The 24,841-nt window shown below is 33.2% G+C and overlaps 2 protein-coding genes across 5 annotated transcripts in view; one reads left to right on the top strand and one right to left on the bottom strand.

The window, feature by feature from the left end:
- Positions 1-3,976, top strand: part of LOC129221457 (phosphate carrier protein, mitochondrial-like) — a 29,347-nt gene extending 25,371 nt beyond the window's left edge. Inside the window, 3 exon segments of the mRNA XM_054855939.1 lie at positions 1,536-1,708; positions 2,803-2,913; positions 3,624-3,976. Of these exon segments, the coding sequence (XP_054711914.1) occupies positions 1,536-1,708; positions 2,803-2,913; positions 3,624-3,787 (448 nt within the window). The 3' untranslated portion in view covers positions 3,788-3,976.
- A 6,333-nt stretch (positions 3,977-10,309) lies between these two features.
- Positions 10,310-24,841, bottom strand: part of LOC129220134 (protein MTO1 homolog, mitochondrial-like) — a 114,300-nt gene continuing 99,768 nt past the window's right edge. For all 4 annotated transcript variants that reach the window (XM_054854481.1, XM_054854480.1, XM_054854482.1 and 1 more), the window contains 3 exons: positions 18,803-18,899; positions 18,250-18,310; positions 10,310-11,352 (listed from right to left, as the gene is read on the bottom strand). In XM_054854481.1, coding sequence (XP_054710456.1) covers positions 11,257-11,352; positions 18,250-18,310; positions 18,803-18,899 — 254 coding nt within the window. In that variant the 3' untranslated portion in view covers positions 10,310-11,256. The remainder of the gene's footprint in view (positions 11,353-18,249; positions 18,311-18,802; positions 18,900-24,841) is intronic.

The raw sequence follows: 24,841 nt of genomic DNA, 5'->3' as shown, positions 1-24,841 counted from the left end.
ACTTTTCTTCCTTTTTATAAGTTCTTCATTCTTGTTTTTTTTCTTTTCTTTTTTTTCTTTTTTAAATTAGAACTTGCTATAGAAATTTGAAGAAATATTAATATGAATGTCAAAGATTAGTCAAAATATGCAAATTACTCTTGAGTGGCGGCACATTAGGTCTTCGCACACGGGCGGCCGACACCCTAGGATCGGCCCTGTGTTTGATGCTATATTTTTCACTCTACATATTCTACAATTTACTTTGAGCTTTATAGTCGAAAAAGGGAAAGAATTACTAGCAACCCAAAAATACCACAGGAAGTATTAAAAATTAATAAGTTTTCACGAGTAAAAGTTTTGCGGTGTTAAGTTTACACAAAAAAAAAAAAAAAAAAAACAGCAGAATTTAACCATGCAACTTAATTTGCTCTATGTAAATAAGGAGTTTATGAAATTTGTTAAGAAAATGTCTTTTGTGGTAAGTTAGCAAAAAAATCTTTATTTTGTTAAAAATTACCTTTTGTGTAAAAATTAAGAGTAAATGTGTATTTTGAACAAACACTTCTATTATTTTTCAATATATGCATTTTACTCTGCAGTTATAGCATAACTGAAAGAAAATTCTTCAGCATCAAACAATTAATGCACGCAAAAATATCTTTATCAAATAGCTAGGCTTGTAGTCCTTTTTAAGAAGATAGACCTACAGATCTTTCTCATTATACTGTAAGAAAAAAGTTCATTTACTTAATCTGAGACAGTTCCGTGAAAGGTATTTTAAAGGCATTCATTTTTAAACTTCTGATTTAGTGATAATAGAGACAATGTACCCTTGTGTCAGAAAAATTTCTGCTAAACTTTGGCCTCTTAGTTCCACAAATATCGGATTTTCATTTTTTTTTTTTTTTCAAATTGATTGAAGCTCAATACAGAACAATTGTTTATTTTTTGGTGAATTTGTTTTTCATTCATTTTATAGGGATCATTTTAGTTCGTAGCAATATTTAATTCTATATTTTGTAATTATGTTTTTGTCTTGTTCTAAACTATGAAGCAACATCAAACTTAAAAAAAACACCCAAATTGTATTGTCTGTCTGTGTGTGCATTTTTTTTTTTTTTTTTTTTTTTTGCTATTACCTAGTACTCAAGGGGTTCGCATAGGGGAAAAGGTTGGGAACTGCTGGTCTACAGTGCTTAACATGCAAAAGTTTTTTCAGCAATCTGTGAAGCAGATTAAAAAGCCAAAAATGATTTGCATGATAAACCAACATAAGGCAAATCATAGAGTACAAATTAGCATCAAGAAATTCTTAAAAATGAGATGCTAAACACAGAAAATACCTATGATACAAGTTTTAGTTCGTTGAAGTTTATTATTTTTCCCTAAAATGTTTTAGGTTCTTTTCATGCTCAACTAAGAAATAGTCTGAACTTGGACATGTGTCATGCTGTTTCTGTACATATATGTACCATTAAATTCTTTTTTTTTTAATTGTCTTAAATTTTTGAATGTTGACATGCTTTTTTAAAGATGTAATTACTTTCTTTTAGTTTTTACAAAGGAATTTCACCTCTATGGATGCGACAGATACCTTACACTATGATGAAGTTTGCATGTTTTGAAAGAACTGTTGAAGCAATTTATCAATATGTTGTACCTAAGCCTAGAGATGAATGTACTAAGGGAGAGCAACTTATTGTAACGTTTGCTGCAGGCTATATTGGTATGATTATTTTGCTTGTGTGCTTTAAATGATAATTTAAGCTCTAATTATGATTGACAGTGTAATTTAAAGTAATATTTGTAAGCAAAGCATGAAACCTTTTTTAAGAAAAAAATTGTGTATTTTTATTTACTGATTGTTTGCTGATGTTTGATTTATCATTCATAAATATGTTGCACATTGCATCCTATTTTTAGATTGTGGCAACTTGTCCAAGATGGGAAATTTTGAAAGGTGGCGTGTTTTTATTTTTTGTGATGTTTGATGTACAGTATTTGTACAATAGGGTCAAAAAGGGGGAGGGTCAGATTTTACAATTGCATGTAACAACAAAATATACATTGGTTTGCAAACAAACTAGTGAATTATAAAATGCTTAGGATATGCAAACAAATATTCCTTTTGACACTTCAAGTGAAATATCTTTGAACAAACAATTTTATACACTGTTTGTTATTGTGTACTTCCCTCTTTTTTTAAATCGAAAGATTTAATTGTTAAATTCAAGTTTCTAATAAGAGAAACATTTAATGGCTAAGATATGTAACTTCAAAGTAGAAGTTGCTGCTAATTTTATATAGAAAATGATGATTGGTATATATAATATATAATACTCACAGGCAGCACAGAAACAAAATATTATTTGTGCCTTTGGTAAGGAACTTGGAACTGTTTTTAAAACTGACCTGTATTACCCGACTTTAGTTTTGAATTTTAAAAGGAAGTTCAGTTAACAAAAATCTGATAAAAGGGAAGGAAAAAATAACTGCTTCATTTAGGTATAATGGTTGTTTTGAAAATAGTTATATTTTTAAAATAACAAATTTTTGCAAATGACATGGTTTTATGTGCTGATGTTCAGTGATTCACTAATTAACTTTTACTCTAAAAAAAATATTTTGAGCTTGTAGTCATTAAAAAAAGATATGAAGCATTATATTGTTTGTAATACAAAAAGAAAATATTGCCAATGCTTAGCTAAAAAGCTTTTGATTAAAAAGAAAATAATCTTCTATATTGAAAACTTCCATATTGTTGTGAAACTTATTTAAAAATACTTCAACTCTTGTTTATTTCCGATTTTGTTGTTGTAGCTGGTGTATTTTGCGCTATTGTATCTCATCCTGCTGATACTGTTGTATCGAAATTGAATCAAGAAAAGGGAAGTACTGCTATTGAAGCTGCTAAAAAATTAGGCATGAAAGGTAAGATAAAATTTGCTTGTATGAAACTGCATTTTTTTTTTTTTTTTTGGGGGGGGGGGGAATTTTGTATATTAAATTATCCATTTGACTCCAATCACAATGTTACTGCAAAAAACAAAATTTTGAATTCAAAATGTCTTAAATTCAAATGAATGCTAGGAGCTGGATGGCTTTTTTTTTTTGGTTAACAAAACAAATTTGTGTGGTTGACTTTAGTACATAATTTGGCTGTTCCAGCCACAAAAGATTTCCAATTCTCTCCTTTAATTCCAGTTTTGCGATTAAATACTTATTTACTGTGGAGATGATCCATAAGCGTGCTATTTCACTTTGAATTTAAATGGATAGCTTTAATGTTAACATTACTCTAATTTCAATTCAGGGTGCCACTTGAAATTAGTAACTTACTAATTTCAATTTGGTTAACAAATTACTTAGTCCCAAAGGTTGTATTATAATGGTCTTCCATTAAAAAATATTCAACTACAATGTTGTATTGTTTTTTTTTATTACATTAGCTGCTTATATTTTTTTTTTTTTTTTTGGAAAAAAAAATTAACCTCTTCTTCCCAAGTAAGATTATATATTGGCACTGTGACATTGTTTGCTAATGTTTGGCATATAAACACAAGATTAGTGGTGTTAAAATAGATGGTAATTAAAATTTTTTAGGGAGTCACAAGTGATTTTGAACTTTTCTTCTGTTATAGGTTTATGGAAAGGTCTAACACCCAGAATCATTATGATTGGTACACTCACTGCATTACAATGGTTTATCTATGATGCTGTTAAAGTTTGGTTGAGACTGCCACGTCCTCCTCCACCTCAAATGCCTGAGAGCCTTAAACAGAAATTGGCGGAGCAACAGAAATGATGTGCAGCAATTGTAATTTAATTTAAGTTATGAATATCATCTCAAGAACCTTCTCATATTGCAAAACTTACATCAAGATTAAAATAATTTGAAACAATGTATTATAGTTCTATTTGTTTCTAAAATTATTCTAGATTGCAAATGTTGTATAAATAGATTCAAGTTAATAAAATATATTTTTACTTTCCAGTTTCAAGAGTGAAATACAAACAAGTAGGAGCCTATTGAGAGTATCAGTTATTGAATTTGAGAAAGAAAATTTTAGTTCATTTAACTTGAACAAAATAACTTTTGATATACTGAATGTTTTTAAAACTTCAATTTTTCTTGGCTTTATGCTATCTCGCTTCTTTGTCTTTAGTCGAAACAAGCTTTTTGAACTTTTCCTCAGTTTAGGAACCTCTGCTCCCTATGTGATAAATTTCCCACATTGAAAGATAGAATGGAGATTTTCTTATGACTAAATAGCTGCTACTTTTTTTTTTAAACATAAGACAAGAGATGTAGCATTCAAAAGTAATCATAAAGTAACAGTCTGGATTATTTGTTTAACTTGAAGGGTATCAGAAAGAAAAAAAAGCTGTTTACTACACCCAATGGAAGGACCCTGAATTCGGTTATTTTGGAGATTGTTAGTTATTAAACAAATTTTTTTTTTAAACCAGTTTTAAGAGTGAATTTTTTTAATTTTTATTTCGGACATATGAAGTTAAAGTTAGGATTAAAAACTTTTCAGATTTTCCCTTTAATAAGTTTAAGGACCTTTTAACTTTTAAAATTTTTGACTTTCTGGAAAAAATATGTTATGTTTAATTTAATTTTGAACAATTTGATACCTTATTTATCATCCTACGCAAAAAAAATGCATAAACTTTCCCCATAGAGATTTATGTTAACCCTTAACAGTGGAGGTGTGGTCTCACAGACCGCTCAAAAGTTCATCCGATCACCCCTATTTCATTTTCAGTCCGATTGAATGCTTTTTCCCCAATAGCTATTTGTTTTGTGCCCTTGAACTCCCCCCCCCCCCCCCAGGGTTGGTTTTTGGTTTAAATACTATTTGCGAGAAAAACAATTTTCGGAAAGTAATTAACGTTCCATGTAATTAACAGTTATTCAATAGTCACATTATACCTAATTTCTTGATTAAATAAAGAGATTATAACAAAATCTTGTAACTAAATTAAATAATTAAAATAGCTTTCTGCGGGGAAATATTGATTGAAATGTTTGACTTGATTAACATATTAGTATGCATAGACATTCTTTTTAAAACAATATGAGTAAGTAACTTTTGTAAACTGCACAGGTTAGCTAAGGCAAAGCAAATACCAAAATCTCAATTCCAATGAATAAAAGGGGGGGGGGGGGGACTAAGAATTATCTGCACCCAATTATCATAAAGCTGCATAAGTGTATAGCCAATCAAAATCTTTTGAGCACACAGAATCCAAAAAAAAAAAAAAAAACACCATTGGAGAGTGTAGTTTATATGTGAAGATTTATATATTTCTCAATCAATTTTTACACATACATTTGCATTTTGTTCTGGGAATTTAAAAATATGTCTTTTAATCTTCCTACATTGTAATATAAGGAACGGTTTGGGGTCAAAATGTCGGCGGTCCAAAATGTCGTAGATCCAAAATTTGCTCATTCAGTTGGTAAGAAAAATGCAAATGTACAAAAATGCTGTTTAACACAAAATTTGCAGAATAAATGATTACTGCCTTTAATGAATGTCTCCGTTAAAAATGGGACTGGACTGAGTTTCTTGATAAATTCTAAAAAGATTATTCCGTTTTGATTCACAACTCTCGGCTGTTTTTCAGCAAACAAATAGAATACAAGCGTTACGTTACCTTATTACTTGTGACTCGCTATCTACCAACTGTAAAATGTTCTGACAGCGTTCAGTTCTAACGTTCGCTAAATTATTTTAAACTTTTCTTCAAGAATAGTGTGCGTTTGTATGTGACCGATTTTTTGGGGCCATTCTACGTCAAAACCTGTAGTAAGAATTCGAACGATACCTGCAAGTACCCATATATGATTTAGGGCTGCGTAGTTTTTTGCGTCAATTCGTTCAAGATAGTGGAGTAACTGAACGTTTTCATCAATATGCGTGACTGTCATTGCTGAAAAAATGATGAACGGAATCAAATAAAATATTAGGAAGCAGCAGGGGGACAGATTTTGGGGCCAATAACACCAGAGGGTGGAGCAATCGAATGTTTTTTTTTTCTTTCTTATTATCTGTGACTGATATATCTCAAAAAGTAATACAGTAGACCCTCGTTTTAAGCGGGTTTATTTTACGTGGTTTCGATTATACGCGGTTGAAGATTTGACACCTTTATTTTAATTTACGCAGATGAGTTTCGGTTTTACGCAGATGCGGCAATGCAAACGGGTAACTTTTTCCTCTCTTTCAAAACCCAAGCTCCTTAAGATTACACGTAACTAATTGCATTTTTGCGTGCTAATAATCAAACTTGGGTCCTTGGAGACATTTTATGCGATTGGTTCCAGAGCTTTTTCCATCAGAAGTAAAGTGATTAAACTCACACAGTTCAGAATTCACTGGAAGAAGAGCTTTTAGGAGTGACAAAGGAGGTCAAAACCAACGAGGATACCGACTCCGACAACCAAAAACGCTCACATTAAAAATTTTGAACCATTCATAGACAATAGAAATGATCTTTCTGATTTGTTAGTGAAGGAAGATTCTATCAAGGAAATGACGCAAGTGATCATGGATGCGTTAATGCTCCGCAAAGAATTAGAGAAAAATTCTTAATGACTACCAAAAGACTATCATAGCCAGGTCTTCTTCATAAACAGAACACGAAATTAGTTTTTCTTTAAGCATATTATGCACAAAAATCGATATAAGTACACATTAAACTTATTGTACAATACAATTAGTCATCACTAGAATGAAGTATTTTTTTTATCTACGGAACCTAATCCCTATTTTGACACTAATATTAGGTCTCAATTTACACGGTTTCGATTTATGCAGCATTTCCGTGGAACATAACCCCCGCGTAAAATGAGGGTCAACTGTACAAGGGTTAAGACAAAATTTGGTCTAAGGGTATATCTTAAAGGGCGAGTTGCTCATTTATTTTTGGCTTCAGTCATCCCAAAAGGATGGATCACTGAATAATTTTTATCGTTTTATGTGACTGCTATATCTCAAGAAGTAATGCGAGGATTCATACAAAAATGTAGCATCCAAGTGAAATTAAACGAAAACAAGCTTTATTTTCATTCTAAGTTGTGTTTCGTAATCGTTTACGTGAGTCAGTGTAATTAAATAATCAATGAAAAATATACTGAATTTAAATATGAGAAGTTGAGCAAGATATCAATAAAATCTAAATTAGTCGTGTATTCCTCTCATTTTTGTAGCACTTTAACTAGCGTGGGTGTTAAATAAAAACTGAGTTTGCATTCTTATACAATTTGCGTAGTAAAATTTCACTAATTAAAACAGCAATTTTTTCTGAGAGAGAAAAACTTATTTGTTTATTATTATTATTATCATCAATATTCTTTTCTTTCTGAATTACCAAGCTATATTGAACTGGAACTATTACTTTTTGAAACTCATTTTAAAAATAAGTCTAGGTCAAAATTGATCTGAATAATCTCATTGATATCAGTTATTTCACCATACATTACGAAATTTTTTCTTTTCTATTTAAAATTGGAAAATGATTCAGCTGACAAGCGCTACTTCGCAAGCATGAAAGTATCCTCTTGAAAACCTTCAATAAAATAGCTGTTCAGAAATTGTCTTTGATGTTCTATCGAATATATAAATTTCATGAATGTTGAGAATTGAAAATATTTGTCATCGCGTAGAGTCGTTTTTAAAAAATCTGAGTGAAAGACACCTGTTTTAGCAGTTATGGGTTTCATTGATTTCAAAAGATTTGACGGTGAACATTTCGACGTAATTTCAGAATTCTACTCATATGAGATGGGAGTTCCCACGGCAATAATCTGTCATCTCTGTTAAACATTTGTTTTGCTGTCCCTAAATCCCGGTCGCAAAGGACATACAAATGTCCTCTCAGAGGAAGGTCTCGAGCAGTCTTGTTAAACTTCTTGAGTTTCATTTCCAGAAAAAGTCTCAGAACAGTTTTGATCTTACTTTAACCAACGTATATCTTACTGAAAATGTACAGCTGTTTTTTTTTACAGTTCTTAGGGTGATGTTAATAAATCTATGAGAAAATTAAATTTCATTAAGATACTTTTCTACTTTATTTCCACTCTGGCCCGTGATTTCGAATTTTTCCAGTGAAAGGGGAGAGGGAGGATAACGGACGTATAACCAATGCAAATTTCATACGACTGCTATAAAAACCACTTCCACTTGGATATTAAAAAAAAAAATTCAAAGTTGGGGGCCACTCCGCCTGATCCACTAAATGGCTGACCTGTCCCTACCGTATAATATGCTGGAGTGAAGGAGTTATTTGTTTTTACTTCATTATGCCAAAAAATACAAACTACCTATTCTCTTGCCATATTCACATTGCGCCTCACTATTCTTTCATTCGCATTTAGAACAGTTTAGTTTTACTTCCATACCAATTTTTTGTCTGAATCCTTGCGTTACATCTGGATCCTTTGCGTTACATCTTGAGTATTATTATTAATCAGATTAAACAAGAAAGAGAATTTCGTTACAGCAGCCTTTCGCATGTTTACATTTGTAATAGTATACAGAAAAACGTATGTTTTTCTGAAAACTATTAATTTTCTGGAATTAATCTGATGTTTACGAATTAAGACAGGAGAAAACGTTTGGAATTTTTGAAGGAACTTACTTTGAAAGGCAATTAATATTCTTTCGCAACTTTTATGCTGAAAAGCATCGACGTACACTTAAATTTTTCGTACCAATTGAGCTAGCAAATTTTGGGCCGGCGATATTTTTGACCGGCGACATTTTGGGCGTATACCATAAGGAACTATTATGTATCATAATATGAAGTATAAACATTTTTTTTTAATTTGATTCAAAAAACATTTGTGTTCACCTGCAGAACAAATCTTAATTTTTAGGTGCAAACAATTAAGTTAGACTGTTGATTACCTTACAAGTCCAAGTTAAAATTCCAGGAAAGTGCATATAAATGGGCAAAAATGTCACACCCCTGCAACAGGAGTGAGCAATATAATGGATTGCATCTACAATAAAAGATTCAATCCTTAGTAAATCTTAACTAATCATGCAAATTAAGCATAATGATGGAAGTTGACTGAAATCTGCTTTATGGCACATATATGAAATAAAAAATATATTAATATTTTTTTTCAATTAAAGCTTGTAATACATTTTGAAGAAGCAACTTTGCAATTTTAGTATTTATCTATGCAACTTAGCTGGGAACTTAGCATAAATGGAATTTTACATTTTTCAATATGTGTGGGAAAATTAATGTAAACCTGTAAAATGGATTTTTTTTTTTTTTTTTTTTTTGGCTTTAAAAAAAAAAACACTTAAAAAAACCGCATGGGTTTAAAAAAAAAAACAATTGGTTTAAACCAACGTGGTATAAACCAAACAACCCTGCTTCCCCCTAGCTTATTATCTTTAGGCAAGTGTATCTGGTTTAAATTTAATTGAAGCTTTACTTAGAAGCAGTATGGGAGACTGCACTTCCCCTTCAGTGTTACAATTTTCGGTAGTAGTAAACATGGCTCTCAACGCTAGAACCGAGGATATAGGTGGTTCATTTATCTTATCTGCATCAAGCCGAAGAGATGTAAATAGTTCAAGATAAGGTTGGGCTTCGTTTGAAATGTTCAAACGTTACGCAATAACTTTCTAGGGACAATGAAGGCTCAAAATATGACGCGAAATACTAATAGTTAAAGGACTGTCAAAATTTTCCCGTAACATGATTTAATCAATTTTCAGCTACTAAAATTAAATCATTAATAAATAATAGATTCATTTTTTTTACGAGTAGTTAGTTATTTACTGCAGCATATGATTTTCTCTACCTTACGACTCTAGAAAATTTTCCTTGGAAAAGGTACATTTTGATTCAAAACTGGAAAATGTTTTCCCCATGCTAATAGAAGTTCAAAGAACATCTAAGGAAAATTACAGGAATGTATCTTAATTACACGATTTTTTTTTTTCAAAAAATTGTAAATAGATCGGCCTCTGAGACATGTCCCCAGTTACATACTATTTTTTCATCTCCCCTGTTACGGGTTAACAGCAGCTGTTTAAGCCTCTTTTTCTCAGGTGCAAGATTTCTCGTTTTGCGTGTGTGATATTTCAAAAAGTTGCTTATATTTCTGGAAACCTTTTCATGCATGTTTGTCTGGTTTATTTTTATGATCTGAACCTAAATTTTTTTTTTTTTTTTGAAATTTATAAATAAAGATCAAAATTTTGAGCAAAAATATATATTTTTTAAAATTTTTTCTATATATATAATCAGTGTGAAGCATAGGAAATTTTGCATTACTACTCGGGAGGGGGGGGGGGGAATAAATGAAGAAAGTGTAGGCTGCTATTGTTGGCGACCAGCAATGCATTTTTTAGTTGCTCAAAAAACTTTTTTTTTCTTTGTCAATGGCAACTGCTAGTTTTGGTTGAAAAGGTTCACTCAAATGGAACCAAGTCGATGCATCTAACCTCACATTAGCAGATAACACATAGCCGTCTAACTTCACATTTAGCCGATGCCATGTAACTGCATGTATGGAGACACCATTTATTGGTAGAGAGACTCATGCATGCACAACGTTTTATGTTGCACAGTGACAGCATGGTTAAAGGTGGTCACACAAGTTATCCACTACAAAACATGTCCTATTTTGACTACAAGGGCCCACTCGGGGAGGAGGCCCACTGCTTGTTGAGTACCTGAAACTGGCAACCACCATCAATGCCCAGTGTTATCAAGCCACTTTACAGAGCCATTAACTCGAAACGGCCAGGCATGTTGTCCACATATGGCTGCGGTGAAGACGAAGTGTAGTAGTTTCAGTGGGAAAGGGTGGAGCTGGAACATCCACCACGCAGACCTTTCACCGTGTGACTTTTTATGTTTTTGGACCTCTAATACAAGCTATTTGCAGACGACACATCGAATATCGCGGATATCACAGTGGACGATCAAGTGTGCGACTGGGTTCAGTCCTAGATCCGATAGCAACCTACTAGCTTCTTTAAAGATGGAATTGACCGCTTAGTGTCGCAATGGGATAAATGTGCCAACTATTATGAAATCTCTGCTGTTACTTAACACTATTGACCTGGTTTCATTTGAATTCCCCTTATAGTATTGGCCAAAACCTTTAGTTTCTCCAACGATTTTTTTTGTCAGAGTTGTGTCACTTCTATTTCCAGGATGCAATATGTGAAAGTAGAACACCTTGAAGTAAAACATTGATGTATTCTTTCACTAAAATAAATCCTCTGAAATTTAACATACTTCACAGGAGTTTTTCTTTTTTACATAATACAAAAGTACAGTTAATGCTGATGGTGTTATACCAGGAATTCGTCTTGCAGCACCAATCTAAATTGAAAACATAATTGTTAAACACTAAAAATAAATAAATAAGTAGTTATACATTTCACATTATTAGGTTTTGAGTCTGCCACAAATGACTATGCAAGTATTTTAGCAAATATAAACAATAATGATTACATTGCTTCAAGTTGTAAAAAATTGGTAACTATTTTAGCAAATTAGAGAGTAAAACAAAAGGTTTGTTCCCCAAAAGAAGTTTTGTTAGGTTAAAAGTTTTATGAATGTTTGATGTTATTAGAGACTGATGAAATTTATAAATAGAGCTTTTGTGTTCGATAAACTATTGATGAGTTAGCATGGATACACACAAAAAATGAAATTAAGTCAATCGTTAAAACTTTTTTTTAAACACTTGAATGTTATTTTAAGGTATCAAAACAACTTAATTTTTAAAAATTACCCTGAAAATTTTCACAAACAGTGTAACTTTGATTTAACGATCTCCTCAATTTAATAATACATTTCACTAGTCCGGATTTCACTGCATTGAATGTCTTATGTTCCTTGATTTAACAAGAACTTTTTCCGGTCCCTGGACAGTAGTTAAATTGGAGTTATACTGTATCTATTTCGCATGACATTGATATTATCAGGGTTCTCACTAGGGCATGGGATTATGGGATTCCAGCAATTTTCTCCAAAATCCAGCTGTTCAACAATTAGCAGTCATACGTTACAAAAACTGTAGTCAGCCAGTATAAATAGAATGGCTTATGATAAATTCAACTATTATTTTATTAATATCAGTGAAAATAAGTATCCAGGAATTGATCCACTCCCAAGTAGCATTGAATCTTGGCGCAATATTGTACTTGGTTGGCTGAATGTTGGCGTACGATTTACACCCAATATTGGCTGAAGCTCGTAGGGGATACATTTTAACAATATCGGCCAATATTGCTATTGCAATCTTGAGCCATTATTGCATGCCGATCTAATGCCAATATTGGCGTTACGTTGGCTAAATAGTGGCTCACAATATTGGCTGAAGCACGGAGGGGATACATTTTGACAATATTGGCCAATATTGCAATCACACTCTTGAGCCATTATTGCATGCCGATTTTAAACCAATATTGGTTAAATAGTGGCTTCCATTATTGTTATTTTACATTGCTGTCTACATAAAATGCGACATCAAGAAGGTGCAGTCAGAATGATACAAAATTTTACACTTGATGGCAACATTGATTACAAAATGAAAATAAAATGAACATTTATTACTGGAAAAATCCCAAATGAATGGAGGTTTAAGTACCCTGTTGAATCAACTCTAGCTTGAATGTACAACACGATACAGTCGAACATTGAGGTATACTAGTCTCATATGATGTAATAGGTCAATTCCTATCAGTTAATGTAAAGCACTACTAATTCAATTAAACTCATAGATTGTTCAATTTACCGTCAAGTCATTCCAGATATGCTCAATTTGTGACAAATCATGACATCACGCAGGTCAGAAAAGGTGATAATGTGGGAGCGGACCCCCCCCCCCCCCCCCTGCTGTGTGTGACGTTGCATTGCCCTATTGAACACGAGTCTCAACACATGACAAAAATATACCATTAGGTTGTGATAGTGCAGCGAATCAATGTTAGAGGTGATCCTGTCCCACACACAATATAGCACCCCATAGCATCACTACAGCTGTCGATGTGGTGTGCTCCTAAAAAGCAGGCTTTATTAGGGTCGCATACACTTGGAGTAGGTTCAAGTTCTAATCGATTTGTTAGCAACCGAATGGTTCCTGATTGCTCTCATAGCGATGAATCCAGATCGAATTTAGCAAAAATAGCATTTTTGTAAGGTTATGGAGAACACGTTGTGAACTACCAAATAATGCTTTTGCTTTTCAGCGGCATACCCCACCCACAGCTGGGATGCCTTTATGGGTTGCAATCATGTACAAAACATAGTCACTTCTAATATTGATCCACAGCACTACGACAGGTCACCCTGCGGTCCCCATGACACCAAACAGCGTTAATGTCATTATTCAGTCACATGTGTTGGCACTCATGGTGGGGCTCCCAGGAAGACACTGCTTGATCACACACAGCAAGGGTGTGAGGGGACTTCCTTTTCCACTTTCTATGTCCAGTGCGTCACCCTGCTTTGTCACAAATTGAGCATATCTGGGATCACTTGAGATGGTAAATTGCGTAGGCTATGAGCTTGATGGAATTAGGTGCACATTTCTAGTACCTGTGTAATAGGATATGCTTCAATGTTTGACTGTATTACCTCGTACATTCACGCAATAGGTAGCTCGACAGCAGACTTAAACCTCCATTCATTTGGGATTTCTCCAGTAATAAATGATCAATTTGTTCTCTTTTTGTAATCACTTTCTGATAGTAAGATTGCCATCACGTGTATAAAATTTCATTTCACTCTGACTACTATCCTTCTTGGTGTTGCATTTTGTGTGGCCAACAGTGTAGGTAGCTGTTACAGTTTTAACCAGGACTGAAATTGTTAGGATTCCAACAATTTCAACGAAAAGGAAGAAGGAATTAAAAGTCGCTTTCTTGGAAGCTTCGACCACGTAAACACTGAAGATGACTGCCGCAGATGCAGTTGAAACGTTTGTGGTAACAACACTCAGACCACAGCAGAACAGCCCAGAATCTCACAATATCATCAATTTAATTCATATTAAAAGTGCCTAGTTATTAAATGTTGGTCAGAAAAAAAGAGAATTTCTTATGACTGTGCACCAATTAAAGTATATTTTATTTTTGAATCATTTAACTGTAAAAGTAGCTAACAGAAGAAAAATGAAACAGTCAATGCTAACTCCATAAAAATTGATGAAAATGTAAAATGAAATATAATAAAAAGAAAACTTAATTTTAATTCTACATATTGTAATAATAACATAAGAAAATAAAGAGTGATTTGAGGAAGCATTTACTATTTTAAAGACTTTAATTTGTGCTAATTGAAAATATCGGATATTTCCGAATTCTGCTGAAAACTTACTAACATTGCTAAATATTAGTTACAAAAGTTCCTGAGCAGAATTCAGATTAGAGTTAATTCTCCCTCGACGAACAAATAGAAAATTTGTACACATTTGGTTTCATTGCAATTCTACGGTTGCGCAGGAAGTAAATGTAATTGAAGTACAGTGCAAAAGTTGCTAAAAATCTGTGCTTGATTGTTTTCATTGTCATTCAAATTAATAAACTTTTAAATTTGAAATAACTGATTAGTAAAGATATTTTGCAATATTGAACAATTAATGGTAGGAATTTTTATTCCTATTTAAAAAAATTAAATATGAACATCATTTTTAAGTACCTTTTTCTTTGCCCCGGATAGTTCAGAAATAGCAACTTAATTTTGCAAGAATTAACTCCTTCAGTAAAATGTTTGACCATGTTTATGTAAATAAAGTAAGTAGATCTTTAAAATTTCTTTATCAAATACTCCAGCATATGTCTAATATTTTCACATAAACAAAAAGTATTCAATAATGAACTAACAATTATTGTCAAAGAAAAATAATAAGATCTATTTCACAAAATTGGCATTCATTATAATAAATGTGGAAACAAACTACACTCAAACCTAGTTTTGTGTGGTGGATAGGGACCGCATAAAAAAATTCACTCAAAACTTCACTATTAGCTACAAAAAAATGCTTTCGTAACACAGTCTCACTTGAAAATAACCCAAAACTTACGAAACAACTGTAGGAATTTCTTCTTTAAACAAATTCAAGACACTTTTCACTCCAGAGTTCCCTGTACCTACCACTTTTTGTAGCTTAACCAGTTAGATGGGACCCTGAAGACAGCTCTGCTTTTGCAACTACTTTGAATCTCGCCAACCATTTGAATCCGCTTTTAAAATATACATCAGAGAACGATTCATCACTTAAAAATACTACCGAGCACTTGTTTTATAGACAAGTTAGTCAATCGAGTCACAATTTGATTGAAATTTTCATGTACCACAAAGAAAAAGGATCGCACACAAACAGGTTTGAGTGTACTGCAAACAAAGTTGTTAAGTTTTTATTTTTTAAAATGGATGTAATGTAGGTGACAATGAACACTGAATAATCTGAAAATCATTTATTATTGATGCAAATATAGGTTGCACTTATTGCAGTGAAATTATGGACAAGCAGTCAGTCTAGTACATATGTTTGAAAACTAAAACACATAAAAAAATACTTCCACTTACTATAATGAAAAGAAAATTTAAAAAGTTGAAAATGATTATTAAACCCTTTGCATTTTGGCTTAACTTCTGACATCACTTTTTAGCTCTGTATTGTCTTAATTTTTATAAAAAATAAAAACATTTATTTTTATTTCTAAACAAATAAAAAATATTCCATACATAATGCAAAAGAACTTACGGCTTACTTTACATGTTTTTCCCCCCACCTTTAAATTTCCAAAATCTTCAACATTATTAAATTTTAATCTACTTTTAATAGACGAAAGAGTATGAACACTTAATTTTTTTGTGCAAAAGAGATGAAGTGAAACAATTTATAAGGTTGAAAAGGAACATTCACTAGAACAGTTTGTTACAGGCAACGGTATAAATAGAATTATTTGTAAAGCAAATGGACAATTCCACAGTGTTAGACGTAGAATTTGCACAACATTTATCAATAAAAGTTCAGATTTTCTAGATGACTGAGCCATTCTTTTTGCTCAATACTTATGCATGTAGAAACAATTAAAAAACCTACGAAATTTCTAGAAAAAAGCTCTAACTTGAAATATGAAAAACGTCATGGTGTTGAATGTATATTCAAGAGATTCTTGACATGTCATTAGAAAATAAGGGTTTGGCACAAAAAATTCAACACTGGTGTAAAAACATAGTTTATCAAAGCATCTTGGTTTTATTCGATTTCGGATACATTTCTTGAACTACTTTATCAGATAGAACTTCAATTATTTCCGTAACAATGGTTGACGCTAAATACTTTACTGCCATTTAATCGTACATGCTCAGCTGAAAATAGACCATGGAACTTAATTCTCATTCCGTAATGAGCCAAAAGTCTTATGATCATCAAAACGCAAATCTGTGTAGAGAAATGAACTTGGTAGCATAAAACTAGTCCGTAAAATCTTCTTTCAGATTTTGCATTCAGACTTCTAAAAGTTTACTAGATTATTGTCAATAAGTTTAGGTGTTATAGAGCACTGTGAAAAGGAATGCAGTTTTCCAGTAGAAATTTGAATTTTCACGGAAAGTTTGTCTCATGATACATTCTCACTTTAGAATCATGAAAATAAAACTCCTGGAATCTTTATATATTGATCCAGTGTTTTCAAAGTCAAATATGATCCAGAATTTTCTCCAGTTTCAAATGTTAGTTCAGAATTCTCAATGTTTGACGCAATTTAGAATGTCACTGTTCGATTATGATTTCGAGTTTTGAAAACACAATGTCGATCCAAAATTTTCACTGCTTCACATCGTTTCAGCAATTTCTTCAATGTTGGATATCTATCCAGAATTTTATTCAGTATTTAATATTTCTCCAAAAAATTTTTTTGCCTTATTTCATTACTTTTATTTTGGAAGACAAAGTTCATCACTGCAAAAGAAAGCTTTCTCATTGAGTTGCTCCAATAACGCTTTTCTCTTTCGCTTTTTAAAATTTTAGAGTGGATTAGACATAGTTAAAAAAATTCACTGATGAAAATGATAAAATATCATTTAAGAAATGAAGGCAACAATAAAATTTTGAGGAAAATATCTCCGATATTCGGACAAAAGCATTTACCATGTGCAGCGGCGAGGAAGAGCAACAAAACACAAAATGTGCAGAGCAGACAAAGTTGAAGTTTCTTTTTCGCCGGGTTTTAAAAAATTACAAAAGCGTTTAAAGTGAACTCAAATAACTCCAATTTTTGAGGACTCTCTCTACGTTCAAAATTTGTCTTAGCTTTAAAACAGTTTGTGGAGTTTCAGGTAATCAGACTCAGTGTTTAATTGCTTACTAAGGAAAATCAATCATTTTTCAGATTTGTTTCAAAATCGGTTGAACATCAAAGAGCCATCTTCCGCCCAATATTGGCTTTCCATAATTCGACCAATTTTTCGCCAATATTGTCTCACAGCCTAAATACAATAATGGTTGCGCATTGTTAAGCCAATATTGGGACAAGATTGTGTGCCAATCTAAGTACAATATTGTTAATGCAATAAGACGCCAATATTGGCACAAGATTATCTGCCAATCTAAGAACAATATTGTTAATACAATGGAAAGCCAATATTGGCTTAATATTGCAAAAATCGTGCCAATATTGGCCAAGACATTGCCAACGTGAACAATCTCACGCCAATATTGAGCCAAGATAAAATGCTGAGAGACGGGAAAAAAAATATAGAATAGGTTTATATTTTTGTATTACTGAACGCTCAATTATCTTTGAAACTTTTTATGTTCTATTTCTAGTTCCCCAAAGAAAATAAATACTTCATTAGCACACCATTTAATAAATAACTGATTTTTAAAAAAATCTTGCCTAAGTAACAGACACTAAAAAGAGATTTTAATGTTAATTTTTCCTTTAAAAAAAATTGGTCAATAACTAAAAGAAGATGCATCTTTGGTCCAACAAACAAGTTCAGCATTCTTTCGATGCAATGCTCATTAAATAAATATCTTGCTTCGGGATAAGCAAAAATTTTGTAAATGGAAATATTTATCAAAACATTCAAGAGATAAACTAAACTGCAGATTTATAAAAAAAAAAAAAAAAAAATACTCCCACTTCAATATTAAAAAATCCCACTTAAAATTTTGGTCAGGGTGGAAAATCTTACCTTACTTTTTTCTCTAGTGTCAAGCCTGGATACTAAATACTAAAAAAAATTTTAAAAACTCACACTTATTGGTCTTGCTTCTAAGAGTTTTTTTCTCACTTCATTAGAAACTTGTATATTTTTCCTAAAACAGTAAATTTTTAGAAACTGAATTCCGAAGATTTATTGCCACAATATAACACAGTTACATCAGAACAAAAATCATTGGTTTTATTTTAGAATTGAAATAAATTACTATCAAAATAACTTAAACTCATTGACATTAAAATAATCGGGGATAGTAAATTTCAGTAATTTTCTATCTTTTGTAGATTAAATATGTAAATTAGTTTTTGAGAAAAATTTATAGTTACACACATCCAACTGAACTCGAAATGTTTCAAAAGTAAAAGTGGAATAAATTTTTTGTGAGGTTTGTCAAAAATTAAACCTAAAAAAAAATATGAATCGTAATTATTCTTCAAATGTTAGCTTTTCAGTACTATTATAACTGAATTAGTTTATAACAAATATGAATAACATCTAAACTAAGAGTAGTTTAAGAAATAAAGTAAATAATTACAAGCAAATGTTTTTTTTTTTTTTTTTTTAATCTTGACCTTAGAAAAATACTTACATCATGGTATCAAAATCATCTGGAAGTAGAAGTTCTTCCTCTTCTTTAAGTTCATTAATTAAAGCCAATTGTTTATCAAGAAATGATGAATATAAAGCTGAAATCAAGGTACAAAAATAAAAACCAAAGAAAATATCAAATTTTTCAAGAGTAGTGAATTATTTAGCCATTAATATCAACTAGTTTAGTTAAATTTCATTTCAAATTCTGGAGAAACAATAGAACTGAAAATGAACTTTTCAGTTCTAAGTTCCACTGAAAAAACTTTTAAGTAAATAAAACGAGAATTGATCCAAAAGTAAGGTTCCCATCAATTTTACAAATATACAGCACTCTATTCTCACTGAAATTTACATCGTTGGAAAGAAAAATCGTTTCTCTATTTTTCTCTTCTTGGGCACCCAAGTACCTCCCTGTCAAATTTGGTTGAGATCCGACGTAAGCTGTGGATTTGTATAGGGAACATACACGTATTTTTATGAGGGTAGATGAAATATAAACTGGATTTTGACTCTTAACACTGCTGTTAGAAAAAAAAAAATTGAGGTGGTGCCTTGCCAGTATGTTTGTGTGGATGTACAGGGTGTGTAAATTAAGTAATGAGACTGGCTGTTGAGCGGTGCGCTCCAGCACGCTTTCGACGCTTTTCGAACACACCACGCAGCAGTCGGCTCTGAGCTCTGGTCCAGTGTGTATCGCTTGGGCAACAGACTTCTTAGTCAGATTTTGGTCACAGTGAGAAGAGGACAAAAATGGAGTGTTTGCTGGAGAAATGTTATTTAATCAAATTTTGTGTTCGCTTGGGCAAATCGCCAACGGCGACACTTTTCCTGATCCAACAGACTTACCAAGAGGAAGCTCTATCGAAAACCCAGGTTTTCCGCTGGCACAAGGACTTTCGGAGCGGTCGGGAGAGCGATGATGACAAGAAGATGGTTGGATGCCCTGTCACAACCAGCGGCGCAAGTGTAGCAAAAGTGACGTGTCTTCTCCATACAGACCGTCGTTAAAGTTTAAGAATGATATAAGATGAATAAACTTAACATGAACATGTCAGTGAAAAAAATTGTGACCGGAGATTTGAGAATGAGAAAAGTTTGCAAAATTGGTGCCACCCGTGTTCACTTGCGAACAGAAACAAAGTCAGGTTGACTGCTGCCATGAGATGTTGGACTTTGTGGAAAACTACCTGGATGCTTTGAGCCCATTTTGAGGACATTGATGACATCCAAGTGACCGTAGCCAAAATGCTGAAGGACATTCCAGAAGCTGACTTCAAGAAAGCCTTCGAACCGTGGAAATTTCGCTGGCAGTGGTGCGGTTATGCAGAAAGGGGGGAGTATTTTGAAGAATATTAAATCGCTGTACAGATTAGATGCATAAAACATTGATTTTGAAACCTGTCTGATTACTTAATTTACACACCCTGTATGAAGAAGGGGTTTTAAGCTCACACACACATTGGAGATCTAGGCTGTTTCAATGTACCATGAATGAACAAGAAGTGCACATGTCTGTTGCGCAATGCATCATTCTTAAATTTCTCGCAAATTAAGGCACCAAACTGAAATTTTGAGACAGCGTCACGCACAGATACTGGAAGAAACACTTTGCACACTCGAGTTTATGAGTGGCTAAAAAAATTATGGCAGGAAGAGAAACTGCAGAAAATGAACCTTATGAAAGGAGACAGTGGACAAGGACAGGGCCGGCTCTAGCAGTTTTGCCACCCCGGACAAATCTGCAAAGTGCCGCCCCTCCCCACGGTAAACAAAATTAGAAAAAAACAACAACGTTCAAACATTACAGGTTTTTATTTTTGCATTACAAATATAGTTTTTTTTTTTTGCTTTCTTTTGGTAATTCTATCTTTTTAATATGAAACATTCTTCTAAACATAAAACCTTGTCCCTCTCCCTGCACCCCCTAAAATGGTTATGATTGAAAGCAGTTGTTTCCCCACTGTTTTCACCTATTCATCAATTTATAGGTTCTAAGTACGGCCACAGCTTCCTACACTGTCTGACTGTAGCAAAACCAAAAAATATTTTTATGGGGGGAGGGGCACGCTTAAAGTTTCCTGTACTAGCGGGAAATTCGGAGGTTCTCTCCCGAAAAAAAATTGAAATTGTAGTCCTATAAACGCAGCTTTAGACAGCATCTGGCGGTTTAGACAGTGGAAAATTTCAGGGGGCTTCTGATGAAATTTTAAAAAACTGAAGTTTTAAAAACACGATGGAACTTCGGTGCTGTCTTCAATCTTTTTTTTTTAAATAGCATGAAATCGATCACCTCTCACCCTAATTTTTGTAACATTGAAGTTCCAAAACGCAGTTACCGACAAACTTTGATGATTACGGAAAGAGGGGCTCTTTGGTTCTCCCCCCAAAAAAATTTCAAAATAGAAGTCCTAAAAAGTGAAGTTTTTAAGTGATATTCAGGGACTAGAGTGAGGATTTAAAATTCTCACCTTAATTGTTTTGTAATTTTCTTTTTTTCATTTTCAGAGTTCATATGGGAACATCTTCTCACTCTATTTAAAGAGGACTGCATACAAAGCACCTCAACAAATTGTTTCTAAAAATCCATTTTTTGATGATTTGGACGATATTAGAAGGCCTTTGCTCAGAAGTTTTCCAAAATGGATGTTTTAAAAACCATATTTGGTAACATTAGGAGCTCTGCAATTCTTCAAAATTGTAGCTTCAAAAAAGCAGTCTTAAACAATTTTCCATGTTGTTAAAAGGAAAGGTGTTTAATAGTTCTTCACCTAAAAAAGTAGCAAAATTAAACCCTTAGAGACGAGATTTGAGATGCCCTTCAATGATTTTGGGTGAGGGAGGAGGCATCCAAAAAATAGCATTCGAAATATTTTCTTATTTTTAAACGGTCTAATGAAGAAAAAAAAGGAGAGGTGAGGATGAAAGAAGCATGAGATGTGGGACATGATCAACTGAGAAAAAATATCTAACTATGTATAAAAAAAATATTTTTAGATTAAATTCAGATTTTTCACAACATTTTATATTTTTTCCCATTAAAATTACTTTGTTTTCCCGAAGAGCGCTTGTTTCTTTTCTTTAATAATATGGAAAAAATTTTGAAAAAATATTATACTCAGCCCTTGGGGGAGGGGGGGAGGCGATCCAAAGTCCGTACTGCAGAATGTCAAAAACTGGACCACCAAAAATGTATACAATACGGGATGGGGTGAGGTCGTTCCACATGGAGTTGAAGTTATTCATGTCGTAATCAATAATTACTTGCTATTGCCAGGGGTGCACACAAGCGGGGGAGGGGTCCAGCCACAGAATGTGACATTGAAATTTTAAGGGGTATTTTTCTCTTTTTAGGGGGGGCTCTTACTTTTTGGGAGGCGTCTTCACTGTATTTAGGGAGGGGGTGCCCTTGCTCTTAGGGAGTGGGCACCCCTGTTATTGCAATTTCCCCCTGTAGATGAAATATGGCTCTCTGGGGAGGCACAGATTTTGGGAGAAATTGCCTGAAGAGTCACTCCGTGGAACTTATGTACGCCGCACCATATGTCGGCTGGACGTACGTGGATAATAATTATAATACTGTTGAACCCTATGAATGCAACGCAAGAAAGCAGAAACGAATAACTATTTAAAAACAGAAAACTTACTTCAAAAAGATTCCTTCCCAGTGAAATATATATTTATGTTCTTTAAATTTTTCCTTTACATAATGGTGCTGATGACAACGATATTTGAATTTAAATTGCAATAGTAAATAATCATATTCAGTTCTTTCGCTACAAAGATACAGAGCAGGCTTTCAAAAATTACTTTATCGGTTGAAAACTCTGGGCTCGAGTGTCTGGTTTATTTGAAGACTGAAATTGGAAAAAGTATTAAGTGCCAAAAAAAAAAAAAAATTCCTTCCATGTCAAAATAAAGTAAACGTGAAGCATTTCACTGTGGCAAATGATTTATGTGATTATCCTCCCCTAAAAAAGTAGCTAAAATAACGTTGTTGGGATCCACAAGTGGAGAGCACAGTAGAGTGCCATTGAAGGTTATTGAAGGATCCTTATCTCGGTTGGTCCAAGTCCATAATGCAAAAAAATGGAAAACCCGGTAAGTGTCACAATACGCTGGAATTTTATTTTTAATGTCCTCTAAAAAAATTTATTTGGCACTTACTGCGTTTTACATTTTTAGTCCTCATTTGTCGGGGAACACAATCAACGCAAAGAGAAAATACCATTTTATGGAAAGGATGGCAGTGACAGTTGCACACGTTTCTTTTTTTTTCTTCTTTTTTCCTGGTATGAAAGAGAAATACAAGAAATACAACCCTTCAAAAACAACGCCAAAACGGCTTTTCCCTCCCCTTGTTTAATCATCAGTACCCTAAGACTATGATCAGTACACAAAACAATCAGAAAAGAAGAGAGCGGCATGGACAATAGGGCTGTAAATCACATGGCCTAGGGCCCAGGATCAGGCAGAGGATTCTGATGGGAATCGGACTCCACCCATTCTGTCTCACTTTGCAACTATATAGACACATGACCATCTGATGTTGGCGACAGCAATTGTGGTTCAATAAACGTAGGAAAACAAAAAGACCAACAAGGTTCACATACTTTTCAGATTCCCAAAAGCTGCAAAAAAATTACATTTGCAAAACTTCTGTACAAGTGACTGATGTGCTGTCCTAGTGAGAAATGTGCTTTAGAGATTCGAACCAAAATGCCGCCCCTAAAATTTGCTGCCCTGGACAGGGATCCGGTTTGTCTGGCACTACAGCTGCCCCTGACAAGGATCACTGCTGTTGCCATTTGTCACATTATTAAAGAAAGGCAACTAATACAGCCTATTACTGTCCCCTCTTGGATAAAGCACAGTCTGCATATCGCAGCACGTGACAACACCAAGCAATACGTTATGTAATTCTTCTCCATGAAATTAAAGGCTGCATACTGTCGTTTTACAGCCGAAACAAAATGGAGAAATTTCTGTGAACACTGCTAGAAACTCCTTCTTACAGTTTATATTTATCTCCATATGACTATAATTTATTTAGACCATTAAAAAAAACCTAGGAGGACAACAATTTGATGATGATGCAAGTGCAGAGAAGTTCGTGCGCAAATTGCTCTGCACATGCCCCTCTTCTTTCCACCACAACGGTATGACAAACTTGGCAATCTGGTAGAGAAAATTCGTGTCAAAGAAGGACACTATGCAGAAAAATAATAGCTTGTTTTTTTTTTGGGAGGGGGGTTGAAGCAAACAATTCAAAAAAATACTCTGGATTATATTTGATCTACCCTTGTACATACACTTACATACATATTCTCTGCTTTATTTATATGGATTAAAATGTGCAACATTATGCATATAAATAATTTGTACCCACATATTAGTGTGCTTTTACAATACAGTTTGAGCAAACTCTTTAGTGGTAAAATCCAGTTTTGAGCAGTTTTAACTAGTTTTTACCAGCCGTATGGCCGAAATCAGTTTTGACTGGCTAGAACTAGAAACCTGCAACCTGGCCACTACACTAAATATCTTCATCCAGCACGTCAAGCCAAATATCAGAGAGGATATCTGAAAAATAACCTCAAACTTAAAATTTCCTCTCAGACAAAAACTGAATTATGAAAAACTCAATGAAAGCTAGTTTTGAACAAATTCTTTAAAATTTTTAAAAATAAATCAGGTTTGGGATCAGACAACCACATAAGAAAAAATTGGCCAAACTGGACAATTAAATGAACAGGTTATGAGGTCAAACAAACAAAAATGAATGACACTGTGAACAGATAATCTGCTCTTTCGAAGTTGTTTAAAAAGTAAATTATGTTTCTGTATTTGGGGAGGTAAAGGGCAGTAAGTACCAAAAACAAAGTCTGGCATGAGATGAGTTTAAAGTTTCTCATTTGTGATGATTTGCATAACTGGAACATCTTTTAAGGGCTTATAAAATAAAAGTTACTTTATCAAGCTCTTAGATCTTCATACCTTTGAATACAGTATAAAATGTTAAGATGATGCTTAAATCCCA

This window comes from Uloborus diversus, chromosome 4 (genome assembly GCF_026930045.1).
Source record: "Uloborus diversus isolate 005 chromosome 4, Udiv.v.3.1, whole genome shotgun sequence".
Classification (NCBI taxonomy): domain Eukaryota; kingdom Metazoa; phylum Arthropoda; class Arachnida; order Araneae; family Uloboridae; genus Uloborus; species Uloborus diversus.
The sequence above is the reverse complement of the archived record's forward strand: the minus strand, read 5'-3'. Positions and strand labels throughout refer to the sequence as shown.